The 13060-nt window shown below is 46.1% G+C and overlaps 1 protein-coding gene across 2 annotated transcripts in view; it reads left to right on the forward strand.

The window, feature by feature from the left end:
- The first annotated feature begins 241 nt into the window (after positions 1-241).
- Positions 242-13060, forward strand: part of ANLN (anillin, actin binding protein) — a 73940-nt gene continuing 61121 nt past the window's right edge. For both annotated transcript variants that reach the window (XM_089686991.1, XM_089686996.1), the window contains exon 1: positions 242-358. In XM_089686991.1, coding sequence (XP_089543117.1) covers positions 341-358 — 18 coding nt within the window. In that variant the 5' untranslated portion in view covers positions 242-340. The remainder of the gene's footprint in view (positions 359-13060) is intronic.

Genomic DNA, 13060 nt, shown 5'->3' on the forward strand with positions numbered 1-13060 from the left:
CCGCCTAACACTCCATCCTGCTGGAGCACCGAGCCCACCTCCTTCCTGTCCTACGCACATAGCCCCTCCTCCCCCTTCCTCCGCCCTGCTACAGGTCACCTGACTGCCATGTCGCAATCGGAGGCTGCACCCACTTTTAGAAGCTGTCCAATGACAGCACTCCTTTTCCTCCTTTCCTTGCGTTCCACCCTTGTCACATGGTCGGCAGCGGGCGAAATTCAAAAATTTGAACCGTTTGTGTGCTTGTTGTAGGCTGAGCCTGCGGGTGACACCCGGAGAAGTAGAGTCCGCACACCGCCCCGTCCTCATACACTGCTGACAAGGAGAGGGCTGCTGCAGCATGGATCCCTTCACTGAGGTGAGCGATGTCCCCATTCCTCCTTTGTATGTCACTATCCTCAGACGTGTCCACATCACATCATATATAGAGCCACCGCCTTGTCCTCGGAGCTCAGGGCTGACAGGGGGGTTCATGGTATTTATTTGGTGATGGGTGGAGTGTCATTGGTCATCTTTCTATGGAAATCAGGGTTCATCTGCCCCAGGGGTCTGCAGACCTTCTAAATAAAGGGCCAGGTTACTGTCCTTCAGGCTTTTGGGGGGGATGGAATGTGGCCAGTGGGAGAAGAAAAAGTCCTGGCATCAGTGGGAAGAGTAGTGCCCCGTCAGTGGGAGGAATAGTGCCCTGTTCACGGTGTCAGTGGGAAGAGTAGTGCCCCGTCAGTGGGAAGAGTAGTGCCCTGTTCACGGTATCAGTGGGAAGAGTAGTGCCCCGTCAGTGGGAGGAATAGTCCCCTGTGCACGGTGTCAGTGGGAAGAGTAGTGCCCTGTTCACGGTGTCAGTGGGAAGAGTAGTGCCCTGTTCACGGTGTCAGTGGGAAGAGTAGTGCCCTGTTCACGGTGTCAGTGGGAAGAGTAGTGCCCTGTTCACGGTGTCAGTGGGAAGAGTAGTGCCCTGTTCACGGTGTCAGTGGGAAGAGTAGTGCCCTGTTCACGGTGTCAGTGGGAAGAGTAGTGCCCCATCAGTGGGAGGAAGAGTAGTTCCCCGTTGATGGAATCAGTGGGAGGAATAGTGCCCTGTTCATGGTGTCAGTGTGAAGAATGTTGCCCCGTCAGTGGGAGGAAGAGTGCCCTGTTCACGGTGTCGGTGGGAGGAAGAGTGCCCTGTTCACGGTGTCGGTGGGAGGAAGAGTGCCCTGTTCACGGTGTCGGTGGGAGGAAGAGTGCCCTGTTCACGGTGTCGGTGGGAGGAAGAGTGCCCTGTTCACGGTGTCGGTGGGAGGAAGAGTGCCCTGTTCACGGTGTCGGTGGGGGGAAGAGTGCCCTGTTCACGGTGTCGGTGGGGGGAAGAGTGCCCTGTTCACGGTGTCGGTGGGGGGAAGAGTGCCCTGTGCACGGTGTCGGTGGGGGGAAGAGTGCCCTGTGCACGGTGTCGGTGGGGGGAAGAGTGCCCTGTGCACGGTGTCGGTGGGGGGAAGAGTGCCCTGTGCACGGTGTCGGTGGGGGGAAGAGTGCCCTGTGCACGGTGTCGGTGGGGGGAAGAGTGCCCTGTGCACGGTGTCGGTGGGGGGAAGAGTGCCCTGTGCACGGTGTCGGTGGGGGGAAGAGTGCCCTGTGCACGGTGTCGGTGGGGGGAAGAGTGCCCTGTGCACGGTGTCGGTGGGGGGAAGAGTGCCCTGTGCACGGTGTCGGTGGGGGGAAGAGTGCCCTGTGCACGGTGTCGGTGGGGGGAAGAGTGCCCTGTGCACGGTGTCGGTGGGGGGAAGAGTGCCCTGTGCACGGTGTCGGTGGGGGGAAGAGTGCCCTGTGCACGGTGTCGGTGGGGGGAAGAGTGCCCTGTGCACGGTGTCGGTGGGGGGAAGAGTGCCCTGTGCACGGTGTCGGTGGGGGGAAGAGTGCCCTGTGCACGGTGTCGGTGGGGGGAAGAGTGCCCTGTGCACGGTGTCGGTGGGGGGAAGAGTGCCCTGTGCACGGTGTCGGTGGGGGGAAGAGTGCCCTGTGCACGGTGTCGGTGGGGGGAAGAGTGCCCTGTGCACGGTGTCGGTGGGGGGAAGAGTGCCCTGTGCACGGTGTCGGTGGGGGGAAGAGTGGTGCCCTGTAAGTGGGAGGAAGAGTGCCCTGTTCATGGTGTCAGTGGGAGGAAGAGTGGTGCCCTGTAAGTGGGAGGAAGAGTGCCCTGTTCACGGTGTTAGTGGGAGGAAGAGTGGAACCCCATTGATGGTGTCAGGAGGAATAGTGCCCAAAGGGCCGGATAGAAGCAAGCAAAGGGCCGCAGTTTGGAGACCACTGATCTACAACATAGCCACTCACCTGTGATGATTTACAACAGTGGTCTCCAAACTGCGCCCCAGGGGCCGGATGTGGCCCTTCGCTTGCTTTTATCTGGACCTTGGGGCACTATTTCTCCCCCTTAACATTAACAGTGGGGCATAATTCCAGCCACTTACACCAACAGTGGTGCACTATTCCTTTCACTGACACCAATGATAGGACACTATTCCGCCCAATGACACCAATGATGGGACACTGTTTCTCCCAGCGACACCAACAATGAGGCACTATAACTCTTATGGACACCAGTGGTGGGGCATTGTTATCGATGCCAGTACATTTTCTACTCCTGCTGGCCATGTTTTGGCCCCCTTAGGCTCGCCATACACTATACAATTTTCTGTCCAATTTCCTTTAGATTTCCCTTCAACTATGTAGTGCAAGGGTCTGCCTAATTTGATAGAATTAAAGTGTTGTTTCGGTTTGACCTCATATTGTATGGTTTTTGGTAAATCTAAAGAAAAAATCTCAAGAAAATTGTATAATGTATGGCCAGCCTTACAGTCTGAAGGACAGTAAACTGGCCCTTTGCTTAGAAAGTTTGGAGATCTAAAAGATCAATGCAAAACAATAGTTCTCCGTGTGTTCTGTAACACTGCTTTGTGGTTTTTAAGCTGGCCATACACAATCCAATCTGATTGTACAATCTGCTTTTTGATTTACCAAAGCCATGTAATAGAAGGGCACGCCTGGGCAATCCATTCAGTTTGTATCAGGCAGGTGTGTTTGAATGTATATTCTCCTTTAGATCTGCCATCAGATGGTAGTATAGTATATGGATGTCTTTGTGCAGTACAGACAGTTGCTCTGCATGTTACTTACATTGTCTATGTTCTGTTTATTACATGTGTTCATGATTTGTGACCAAACCGGACCATACATTGTAATATCTCCTGCAGTTTCATCAACAACTGTTGTGCAGGGTATGCCTAAGGCCTCTTTCACAGGGGTGGTCCGATCAGGGCTACCTGTCAGTTTTTCAGGCGGAGCTGATCAGACGCTCCAGGTAAATCTGTGAGCAGGCACATATAATGCCCGTCCATTTACCTCCCAGTCTGTTCAGATCCAAGATAAAATAGAAAATGAAGAAAAATCTGCACCGTTTTGTGTTTTTTCCAGTCCTAAATTTAACGGATTGGCGGCAGTCTAATTGTAAACAGACGCAAGTCCATTTCCATCCAGCTTCCTATAGATCAAAAGTGACTTCCCTCCTGTTCTCCAATGCAGCAGGGGATCTGTTTATGAATCCCCTGCTGAAGGAACCAGGTGATGCCTGTGTGAAAGGGGCCTAACTGGATAGAAAATTGAATGGATTGTTGAAGGTGTCACCAGATCAGGAGTAGAGGGGAATCCTTCCAATAGGGACACTTTCTTTTGACAACCAGGTATTTACTCACTTTAGAGGGCTTTCCTTTCACTTCCTATTTTTGTGATGGGTACTCTCCCCAACAGGACAACATTGGGGAAAGAATGACCATATAACCCTCCTTTACTACCCCCCCCCCCCCACAAAAAAAAGAAAGTGTTGCCTTTAGTTCTACTTTAGTTTCTGTATTGGTATATTTAATCAAATGTCAAACTGACAGTTATGACAAGCCGTGTATAAGTGTAATTACCGCATCAGTACTGCCAATGTTTGCTCTATGTGCCTTTTGACTTCATGTTTTGTAAGGACATCTCACCAAATCCTCCATCCTAATTTTTTGATTGGCTCCAGAAAAGATCTATTGGTATTGCCAGCATGCATGAGACAGAGCTAAGTGCAAGACAGTCATATTTGTCTGACAGCCGGCTTGTAAACCATGACATATTCATGTCTCTTGAAATAGAACCGTAAGCACTGTTTCATGAAAATCTGCATTTTTCTCAGCATTATAGTTACAAGGATGTCTTTCATCAATGCAATCACATGTCCAGACCATGCTCAGACCATGCTGAGTGTTTCCATCGATCCGTATAGCATAGGAAGGGCTGTTTATCTTTTATGAGCACAAGGGCTTGGTGCTTTATCGTCTTAAAAAGCTATTGTCCTGGAAGACGTTTCCATGTGTGTAGTGTCTGTGTGTGCAGTCCTTGGTAAAAGCACAGAGTCAGCTTGTTCCATGATACACACTTCCACATAACTTCTGTACACATGTGAACAAGTTAAATTATAAATGATCAGTGGTGGAAGAGGATTGCTGAGGACCCAGACGAAACTGCCATTTTAGGAAGCCCATAGATGAATGTTTTTTTTTTTTTTTTCTTCATTCAATCAGTGGGTTGAAAGAAAAAACAAACTTGATTCCCCAATCCACACACTCAGTAGATGGGGGAATCCTCTTGCTGTGTATTTGTATTCTGACAGCACGGAGACTTCCCCGCTGTCAGCATACACTGATCAACGAAGCAAACAATGGCCTGCAGCTCTGATCAAGCAGGGATATTTTGAGGGATATTTGGGAATCAACATGCTGTGTTTTTGTATTCTGACAGCAGTGAGACTTCCCCCGCTGTCAGCATACACTGATCAACGTTGCAGACTATGGCCTGAAGCTCTGATCAAGCAAGGATATTTGGGAATCATCATGTGTGTTTTTGTATTCTGACAGCAGGGAGACTTCCCCCACTGTCAGCATACACTGATCAACGTTGCAGACTATGGCCTGCAGCTCTGATCAAGCAGGGATATTTTGAGGGATATTTGGGAATCAACATGCTGTGTTTTTGTATTCTGACAGCAGTGAGACTTCCCCCGCTGTCAGCATACACTGATCAACGTTGCAGACTATGGCCTGAAGCTCTGATCAAGCAAGGATATTTGGGAATCATCATGTGTGTTTTTGTATTCTGACAGCAGGGAGACTTCCCCACTGTCAGCATACACTGATCAGCATTGCAGGCTATAGCCTGCAGCTCTGATCAAGCAGGGAGAATCCAACAGGACGGTTGCACAGAAGTCGATTGCTAGATCGAATTCTGTTCACCCACAGTGCTCATACATGGATTGAAATTCAGCTGGTCCCCACTGAAACAGCCACATTTTGATCTATCTATGGCCAGCTTTAGAAAGTCGCCACTGGAACATGTCTTCCCATTGGATGATTCATACTTCCGTTTTGCTTTGGCGACAACTTTTTAGGTTTTTTTTGTCCTTTTTATATTTCAATATGTTTTAGTTTTTTAGAAACCGTATACAAGAAAACAGAAAACGCAACCTAGCATTATGAGTTGTGGAACATCAAACAATAAATGAATGCATACGAGCATTATGTAGATAGCAAAACAACAAAATCCACCGAAAATATGCAATAAGAATAACAAACTGTTGAGCACAGTCACATTTTAGTCAACATCAACATATTGTACCACAAACGGGATGGTATAAATAATATCACTGAACAGTAGACAGAAGGAAAGTATAGAGAAGATTGAGGAATGAAAAGTAAAGAAAAGAATAAAAGAAAAGAGGATCAGCCAAGAATCTGTTAAATAAAAGAAAGAGAGGGTGCATCTATGGTACCAGGTAGGGACAAAAAAAGCAATAAAAACTGAATTAAAGGTCTAAACACTCACACCCTATCCTAAACAATGCCTTTACATACACATGGATGTTTTTGTTGGCCAGGAAGGTGGGCTTAGTACTATAATCACTGCAGTAGTCTGCTATAACCAATACTATTACCTCCCAAAGTGTCTTTTTGAAACTTGGTGAAGAGAGCTTGCTGAATTGCTGACAGGTAATTTTTTTGTCTGGTGTCTACTCCTGAAAATCACCCTTTCCAACCACTGATATATCAAGCTTGAAAAGGGCATTATATTATATATTGTATAGAATATATACAATATATATAGAGCCAGATTCCTATCTTTGTCGTGGGTGTATACCGCCATGCAAAGTGCAGTGACCCCCTAAAAACCAAGGAGGTATCTTCATCTACTGATTTAACTACAGTAAACTGGGTATATGCATTGGTTACTACCCTTTGTCTTCTGTTGGGCACGGATGACCACACACTGATCGAAATTCATCCAGTTCAGCTAAATTCCAATCTCCCTATGGCCAGCTTTAGATAAGGTGGATCTTCTTGTTAACATCTTTCTGAAAATGTTAGCTGTCTGTCTGCCTTTGGCTTCAATACTTTGAAATGGCTGACGTGTGTAAAATATCTTTTTTTTTTTTTTTTTTTTTTTAACAAATTTGCTTTAAATCTAGGAGCCAGTATTTTCTTTTTAGCGTAGTGTGGGTTGCCGGGGCAAGGCAAGTAATTTGCGCCCCCTAAGCCTAACTTACAGCAGAGCAGCCAGCCAATAACCCCAATATAATGCCAGTTATGACGGGGTTACACAAGCCTGTGCCTGGTGCCAATGGTGAATGGGCTGACAAAAGCCCAGGCGCCAGATCGCCATGGTGAATACAAATTGTAATCCTGGTGCCTGGGCTTTTGTCAGCCCATTCACTGTTGGCACCAGGCACAGGCTTGTGTAACATTATCTGCAGCCACGCTGCCCATGGCCACCAGTGTGCATCTCCGGGAGTTGGGACGTGTTAGAACCCCCCTCCTTTGCATTCCAAATATTAGTAAATTAATCTTCACATGATTTGGTTGTTATGAAAATATTTGGAGGCTAGCTTTCTGAAAACAGAATACTTTTACTAGTTTCTGGTCATGCTTGTAATCCTTTTATCTCCTTGAATCTCTCCTGTTAATCTTTTCTGACAATTGATAATCCTTCCAATACTGTAGCAAGGTTGAGATCATTTGGGTGGAGTTTTTCGTTCTTATGGGCTTGACAGCTTGACATTGTGTTTAGATTACCATTTGAAAGCGTTAACAGAAGGTGCCAGATGTCCCCGTGCTTGCTGTCTGCTAAGATCCTGGATCACATAGGGTGGAAGTTTGTAGGTTTATAAATGGTTTGCACCCATGTCATCTTCCAGTATAATCGGAAATGTGATGACATGCAAGACTGTATAGTATTGTAGCATATGCCTAGTAAACATCAATAAGCTATAGTACAAAAGTACAATAGCCTATTTACTAAAAAATACAACCTCATTGGTAGAAATATTCATAGAACAAGCAAAATGATTTAAAAATCCAACTGAACCTTTGTTGTCACAGTACTGCAGCCAGACAGCACATACAGAGCATAGTTCTAAATATGGGGCTTCTTAATGTTTTACAGTAAGTGGTGCAGTAAGGGTTAAAATATCCTGTGCTGGCTGCACATAGGAGGGGCAAACTAGGGCACTCTCCCACAAAGCGGAGGCCCACATTACAGTAATATATAGCGAGGGTTTTACTGGGCTTTATATTTTCTATGTTCAGATCCTCTTTGAAGGATCAAAACTGTATAATTTAAAGTGTATGTCAAGCTAACATATAAAAAAAATATATGCAGTACATCTCTAAAACACATTTCCCCGTGTTTTCTTCCTTTTTATATACACTACAAGTACAGAAAATTACTTATGTGCTAGAAATCTAATATGATCCTACCTTCCTCTTTGGCATGACAACACAGCCCTGAATTCTCAAGCATGTGGTGTCAGCCCGCCCTACTTTATTTCTGAAGGACAACAGATGGATAAGAACACAGGCCCCTTCATCTCCATAACCCCGCTTCCACTTTCACAACCCCTTCCCGTTTCCATAACCCCTCCTTGTGCACAGGAAGCTATCGGCTCACAAGATTTCTAATAAAATCAAAAGGAATTTTTGCAGTTATCGAGCAGATGTGCCAAAACACTTTCAAGTATATATTTAATAGACCAAATAAGAGATGGTCATTGTTTGAGTTTCCATAAACTTTAAGATGTGATAGTCCTCTGACTCTGGGGCAAGCCCCTCCCCAGCCAGCCTAACCTGGTGATAAGATAATACAGTAGGTTTCACCTGGCTATACATCCTTTGTCATTTACTGAACTTTCAAATGTATAGGTACACTAATGGGTCTATTTAGAAAGCAGGAATTCTGACTCTCACCAAACATTCTCTGGTGGTGAATTAATCACTGTCATTTTAAAACATATGGACCTTAAAGATTTACTTGCTGAGAATGTTTGCTGAATATCCGGTTCACTTCTTTATAGAGATGACTTACAGTTGGGTCCATATATATTTGGGCACATGCACAATTTTAATTTTTTTCATGTATTTACCAAAACATTCAAGCTATAGTTATATAATATGGGCTGAAAGTGCACGCTCTCAGGTTTAATTTGAGGGTATGTACATCCAAATTGGAGGAAGGGTTTAGGAATTACAGCTTTTTCAATGGACCAAAAGTAATTGGACAATTGAATCAAAAGCTGTTTCATGGCCAGTTGTGGGCTACTCCTTCCTTCATTATTTCTTCATCAATTAAGCAGGTAAAAGGTCTGGAGTTGATTCTAAGTGTGGTATTTGCATTTGAAATGTATTGCTGTGAACCTACATCATGTGTTCAAAGGAGCTGTCCATGCAAGTGAAACAGGCCATTGTAAGGCTTTAAAAAGGAAACAAATCCATCAGAGAGATAACAGCAACATTAGGAGTGGCCAAATCAACAGTTTGCTACATTCTGAGGAAAGAAGAATGGACTGGTGAGCTCAGCAACATAAAAAGGCATGGACGTCCACAGAAGACAACAGTGGTGGATGATCACAGGATCCTCTCTATGGTAAACAAAAACCCATTCACAACATCCAGAAAAGTGAAGGACACTCTCCAGGAGGTGGGCGTATCATTGTCAAAGTCTACAATCAAGAGAAGAGGTCACAAGAGCAAATATAGAAGGTTCACCACATGGTGCTAACCATTCATAAGCCTGAAGAATAGAAAAACTAGTTTAGACTTTGCCAAAAACATTGAAAAAACAGACCAGTTCTGGAAAAGCATTCTTTGGATGGCTGAAACTAAGATTAATCTGTACCAGAATGACGGGAAGAAAAAAGTGTGGCGAAGGCTTGGAACAGCTCATGATCCAAAGCACACAACGTCATCTGTAAAACATAGTGGAGGCAGTATGATGACATGGGCATGCATGGCTTCCAGTGGCACTGGGTCATTGGTGCTTATTGATGATGTGACAGAAGACAGAAGCAGCCGGATGAATTCTGCAGTGTTTGGAGATATACTGTCAGCCCAGATTCAGCCAAATGCAGCAAAGTTGATTGGACGGCGCTTCACAGTACAGATATGGACAATGATCCAAAACACACTGCAAAAGCAACCCAGGAGCTTTTGAAGGATATTCTGTGATGGCCGAGTCAATCACCTGATCTCAACCCAATTGAGCATGCATTTCACTTGCTGAAGGCAAAACTAAAGGCAGAAAGACCCACAAACACAGAATAATTGAAGACAGCTGCAGTTAGAGCCTGGCAAAGCATCAGAAAGGAGGAAACCCAGTCTTTGGTAATGTCCTTGGGTTCCAGACTTCAGGCAGTCATTCAGTAAACCATTCTCAACAAAATCGTAAAAATGAACATTTTATTTATGACTATATTAATTTGTACAAATTCCTTTTGGTCCCTTGAAAAAGGAAGCCACCAGCACCACCGAGGATCCCTACCACTAGTGGGACTCCCGGTCAGCAGCAGCATTGCCAGCTTGTTCTACGGATGAGTGCCTTTTATTCTATCTTGTAAGTTTTGTATTTTGTTGCCTCTGGAATACTCAACTGCTACACTCAAATAGGCACTGCTTCTCTTTCATTTGCTTGTTTAAATGAGCCCTAAAATATTGGATTTCTAAATCTTAGGAGAATATTTATAAAGCAGTGAATGGGACATTCAGCAAACATTCCCTGCAGGTGAATCTGCTTAGTAAGTTAGGTACTGGCCCAGGCTGGGTTGGGAAAGGGTTAAGCTCGCTGATCCCAATGCGCAGGCTTTTTGGCCCTTCAGCTGGCAAACCTGTGATATAAATTGGGGGTAGTCTGAGGTTCAAAGGCCTGCAGAGAACCCTAAGAGTTCTCATGAACTCCGGTGTGCTGCTGTTCATGTTTCCAGAAGTCCAAGGCGTCTTCCTTCCATACCGAGAGCTCTGGGATGCCACCAACTATGGACTGTACCATCATCTATGGTTTCCGTCATGATGAACTGTCGCCTATAAGGTATACCTGGGCTATCTATTAGATTGATTGGAGGAATTGGTGCACATTTATCATGTTTGCACTGAAGTTGATCAGTAAAGACTGTTTGAACTTTGTCCTTGAGCCTGCTCTGAAGTTATTCAGAAGTAGTGCATAATGGGGCTGGCATAATAAAAGAGCCTGGGCCTGTAATAGCACATGACGAGTATGAAGAACACTAAACTACAGTGTTACGTTAGTATGCTATGGAGGAGCAAGGTCATTGCTAAAGGTAGCTAACTGCACGCCGTTAATCGGGTTCCCTCCCTAGTGGTCCATTTCCCACCGCAAACAGGAGCAGACCAGCATTCCGGAGGTCCTCAGCCTGACTGTATGGTACGAGAGAGTAGAAGTTATCACAGGACATGCATGAGATCCTTGCTATGTGTCTGGCAGGATCCCATTCTGTTACTAGGAGTGAGGTAACAGAGATACACTGGCTGGTGGAGGTGGCGTGGTTTGGCCCGCTACTCTGAATGCAACAAGTACAAGTCACTGTGGGGTTTATTTACTAAAGCCGGAAAATGAAATATCTGGCTCATTTCTGCATAGAAACCAACCAGCTTCTAACCTCAGCTTGTCCAGTTAAGCTTTGGCAATAAAACCTGGAAGCTCATTGATTCCTGTGCAGAAGTGAGCCTGATTGTGCGCACACCAATTTTGTAAATAAACCCCTGTATGTAGAGCTTTATCAGTAATGCTGGCCATACATTATACAATTTTCTTTCGAAGATTTCTTTAGATTGACCAAAAACCATATAATATGAGGTCAAACCTAAACAACACTTTCAATTGTATCCATTTAAGCAGGCCCTTGCACTACATAGTTGAAGGTAAATCTAAAGGAAACTGAACAGAAAATTGTATAATGTATGGCCAGCCTAATTCTACTTCATTCTACACACAGTGCCAGCTCTTCTCTAAGCCGGGAGACTGCCTTAGGCTAGGTGAATAGCACAGGAATTGCACTGCATTCCTGTGCAAATTGCATGCCGTTCTGTGCAGTGCGATTTAAGACCATTTATTTTGAATGGCTCAAATCGCACCGCATCAAAAAGGTGCAGGCAGCTTTTTCTTATTCCCTCCAGAACTGGATCACGTGGGTATAAACTGCACTGACATTTGTGACCTGCTTTTGGGGCGTTGTTAACTTTCCATCGATACCCGCAGCAGATGGCGAAACAGTGCTATTTGTATGCTGTGCAGGAAACGCAGAGGAATTGCTGCGATTCCCACACCACATCAGTGTGAACCGGGGCTTAACGTTAGACTGTTGACATGACTGCAGTTCCCACCTGGACTCGGGCAAAGGTACCAGTAGTGCATGGGTGCAGTAGGCGCATCAATTTTGGCATAGTCAGTAAAACCCAACCACCCTACACGTGATTTAACCTCTTGGTGCCGGCGCCTCCCAGCCCTTTAAGAGTTTCAGAAGCCGGTAAGCGGGACGCGATTTTAGGGCCATGTGACCACCGTGATTCGCCGTCACGATGGTCACATGATCGGAAAAGGTCCAGATCGAAAGGGGAGATCAGGATCTTTCCGGGAGTTGCAGACATATGTGCTGGGAGCGCGCAGGGTGTGCGCTCTCAGCGCGTATCTAATTTCTAATTGCATGCAAATATGTGGCCGCTCGGTATCAAGGCCCAAACGCCGATAGATAGCATATTTGCGTGCGATCAGCATCTAGGGGTTAAAGTGGTAATAAACCGCTGCTGGGGAGAAGAAAAAAAAAAGGTCCCCCCACAGGGTACCGCACCGCATACTAGCACACTATGACAGACTTACCTGTGAAATGGATCCTTCCAGCGGTGCCTTGTCACTACTGACAGGGAATTTATCTTCACCAGGTCTTCTTCTGGAATAGCTGACTGTGTCCGCTTAATTGGCAGAGCTATGATGCCATCACTTCTGCGCATATGCGTGGGAGTCACTGTTTATAGCACAGGGCTCTGAAGGAACGGCATGGCAGAGCCATGATGCCATCACTTCTGCGCATATGCGCGGGAGTCACTGTTTACAGCACGGCTCTCAAGGAACGGCATGGCAGAGCCATGATGCCATCACTTCTGCGCATATGCGCAGGATTCACTGTTTACAGCACTGGGCTCTGAAGGAATGGCAGAGCCATGATGCCATCACTTCTGCGCATATGCGCGGGAGTCACTGTTTACAGCACAGGGCTCTGAAGGAACGGCATGGCAGAGCCATGATGCCATCACTTCTGCGCATATGCGCGGGAGTCACTGTTTACAGCACAAGGCTCTGAAGGAACGGCATGGCAGAGCCATGATGCCATCACCTCTGCGCATATGCGCGGGAGTCACTGTTTACAGCACAAGGCTCTGAAGGAACGGCATGGCAGAGCCATGATGCCATCACCTCTGCGCATATGCGCAGGAGTCACTGTTTACAGCACAAGGCTCTGGAGGAACAGCATGGCAGAGCCATGATGCTATCACTTCTGCACATATGCGCGGTAGTCACTGTTTACAGCACAGGGCTCTCGAACGGCATGGCAGAGCCATGATGCCATCACTTCTGCACATATGTGCAGAAGTCACTGTTTACAGAACAGGGTTCTGGAGAAACTGCATGGCAGAGCCATGATGCCATCGCTTCTGCGCAT

Source organism: Staurois parvus, unplaced genomic scaffold (assembly GCF_062004578.1).
Source record: "Staurois parvus isolate SC_StPar_1 unplaced genomic scaffold, SC_StPar_1.0 ptg000020l, whole genome shotgun sequence".
Lineage (NCBI taxonomy): Eukaryota > Metazoa > Chordata > Amphibia > Anura > Ranidae > Staurois > Staurois parvus.